Below are 3,282 nucleotides of genomic sequence, written 5' to 3'. Positions count from 1 at the left end.
GGTGGCTTATTTGGAAGGGGGGCGAATGAGCCAGGAGGAGATGGAGTACCTGGTAAACTTATGGAAGGGCAAGCGACTGGTAAGCTCATCGAATGGACTTACCGTTTCTATATTAACATTAGAAAAATTCAGACCAACTGTGCATATGTTCGAAGGTATACCAGTGCATCCATTGTTATACAGCCAGGAAGATAGGTGGTATCACGACAGAGCGATGAATCGATCGGATGTGATTAAGAGTATTTCCCGGAAGACCTCCCCTTTGAGGAATGTTAAACATTTTTTGAGATACCAGGGCTGGGTTATTATCTTGTTTGTTGTGTGTATGGGTGCTGCTAGCGGCGGTACTTATTACTATACATCTAGAAGGATGAACCGGAACTTTGGATCTATCAATATCTAGGGGGTTTATATTAGTGTTTTACAGAGGGTCCTGTTGAGGTATCACTTTTTGTCTAATGGATCTTAGCTTATAACTATTGTTTATCCTTTGTGTGATATATCAGTGTAAACGACACCTATCAGGAGATATACTCTTAACGTATTAGAAGAGAATGTTCCACAATCTGATGTAGCTCAGAAGCTCACGGCAGTACTGAAACAGTATTTCCCTATGGATTAGCAGTGGAGATTATGATTTGCATCATAGGTACTTTCCTTGTGTGAGTCAGCGCTAGAATGAGTCATTCTCGTTCATACTTTGTACAATTATTCCTGATAATCTCTCATTAGCACGTTGTATACAACCATCCACTATACATATACCTGCGATCTTTAATCTCTAGCAAAACATTTACCACACTTTTGTCTGGATATCTTTATGGGCGATATATCGCACTTATAGTCTAGTGCACATTTAAACTGAAAGGACCCATGTATATAGCTGCAACAAAATCACTCAATTTCCATCCTGTTACTGAGACGAGTTTCTGGGTCCGGCTAGTGCATCCAGTACTAACTGAAAAAATAACCTTCCGTGCAGCTCTACAGGCATGGTACTTTCAGATTAAGCCTTTCCAAACAGGTAATCACCCCACCAGAACTAATAAAAGTATCGGCATCAATATACTTATATTATACGTTGGCAGGTTTATAGAATATTTTCCGTCTTTTGTCGCAGCCACTCACACTAAGCTTTATACATAATTCATGTACATGCATGTGCGTCGTAACTAGCCGTATGCCGTAATTCTCGATAAGGCTAGGGGGCGACATTAAGGTTTACTGCCGAAATGCCTATAAAACAAACGTAAATTCCCTAATTTTTAAGCGTCAATGACCTTTTCTCCTACAATGAATCCATTATCCATTGTAACGTTCACCTCTGTGTTGGCCTTGATGGCCAATGCATACACGTACGATGAGGAAGCCACGGCTGCTCAAATTGCCACCGGCTACGCAAACCTCATTATCAACTCAACGCTGTCTGACTACGTTGGACCGAAATACGACCCACAACCATATTTACTAAGCCTTGAAGAATTGTTTGAGTTGGAAGTTATCGCTGATTCCGTATACTACATAATTAACGGCAAGTACCAACGTTGGTTGGTGTTACCGGAAGGGCCGATCTTACGTTATAACCTGAAATTCCTTGAATGGGAGGCTCCTCGGCTTACCCATGGAAATTTTCGGCCCTTTACTGAGACTACTGAAGTGATTGAAACATACCCGGTGAACGCGGATAGAGATAAGCTCTTGGTGGCTTATTTGGAAGGGGGGCGAATGAGCCAGGAGGAGATGGAATACCTGGTAAGCCTATTGAAGCGCACTCGCTTTATAGGCTCATCGATGACACTTACCCGTATCGTATTGACATTAGAAAAATTCAGGTCAAATGTGTATAGACCCGAAGGTGGACCAGTTCCTCCATTGTTATACAGCCGGGAAGATATGAGGTACCATGACGGAATGGGGTGTCAAATGCGCATGACTAAGGGAATTTCCCGGAAGACCTCCCCCTTGAGGAGTGTTAGACACTTTTTGAGATACCAAGGCTGGGTGATTATCTTGTGTGTTGCGTGTATGGGTGCTGCTAGCGGTGGTACTTATTACTATACATCTAGAAGGATGAACCAGAACTTTGGATCTATCAATATCTAGGGGTTTTGTATTAGTGTTTTACAGAGGATCCTGTTGAGGTATCACTTTTTTATTTGATGGATCTTAGCTTATAACTATTATTTATCCTTTGTGTGATATATCAATGTAAACGATACCTATCAGGAGATATACTCTTAGCATATTAGAAGAGGATATTAGCGTATTAGAAGAGGATATTCCACAACCTGATGTAGCACAGAAGGAAGCACCCGGCTAAAATTCAATACATGGAACAGCCAAGAATGGAAATTTCATAAAAACTTGCAATAGCACTAGTCTACTACGGCACGATAAAATTTTGTAAACAAATCGCAGTGATAAAAGCCAACGCAAGTGTATAGCTATTGCATGAGAGTATATGTTCACCGAAAGACTCTCCCATGGGGTTAGTTAGCTCCCTTACAAAATCGATGCACGTGAAAATTTGTTCGTCCTCTGACTTTGTATGTACTGTTCCTCATTACTGGGCCATGTAGTCGTCATGATATCTCACTCCACACTATAGTTTGAAGTTATTCTATATTTTTTACGGACATCTGTTGTATATTGCCAAGTGGTTTGGGTGGCAACCGTATATGCGATAGCCGGTGTACATGAGAGGTACGATGTTCCATGGTTGGAGTACAAAGCACTATGCTACGTCGGATTATCTCACGGATTAAACATGTCTATTCTGGATTTTCCATTTATTGTTACCATCCGAGCGGTATTTTTTCTGGACAAAATATCTCGTATGAGTCCAGTTTAAAACGTCAAGACATGGCTTCTCCTAGTCTCAGCTATTAAGATCGAAACGATCAATATCTCACATGCTGCTAAGCCTAGACTTTAGAATGTCAGCCAACGGTCATGCTCAGTGTATTGATATGCAGGCTGTGTTATCCATGGCAGTACTGAGACAGTATCTCCCTATGGATCAGCAGTGGAGATTATGATTTGCGTCATAGGTACTTTCCTTGTATGAGTCAGCGCTAGAATGAGTCATTCTCGTTCATACTTTGTACAATTATCCCCGATAATCTCTCATTACCATGTTGTATGCAACCATCCACTATACATGTACCTGCGATCCTTAATCTCTTGTAAAGCATTTACCGCAGAAATGTCTATAAAACAAACGTAAATTCCCTAAATTTTAAGCCTGAATGACTTTTTCCGCTACAATGAATCCATTATCCA

The 3,282-nt window shown here is 41.0% G+C and overlaps 1 protein-coding gene across 1 annotated transcript; it reads left to right on the top strand.

Moving 5' to 3' along the window:
- Positions 1-1,337: 1,337 nt before the first annotated feature.
- On the top strand, positions 1,338-2,231 carry BABINDRAFT_162253 (uncharacterized protein; the record flags this gene model as incomplete). The annotated part of the gene is made up of 1 exon (XM_019129247.1): positions 1,338-2,231. A coding segment is annotated over one exon (766 nt), but the record flags the coding sequence as incomplete, so codon positions are not given.
- Between the last annotated feature and the right edge of the window lie 1,051 nt (positions 2,232-3,282).

Source organism: Babjeviella inositovora (genome assembly GCF_001661335.1).
Source record: "Babjeviella inositovora NRRL Y-12698 unplaced genomic scaffold BABINscaffold_8, whole genome shotgun sequence".
NCBI lineage: Eukaryota > Fungi > Ascomycota > Pichiomycetes > Serinales > Babjeviella > Babjeviella inositovora.
The sequence above is the reverse complement of the archived record's forward strand: the minus strand, read 5'-3'. Positions and strand labels throughout refer to the sequence as shown.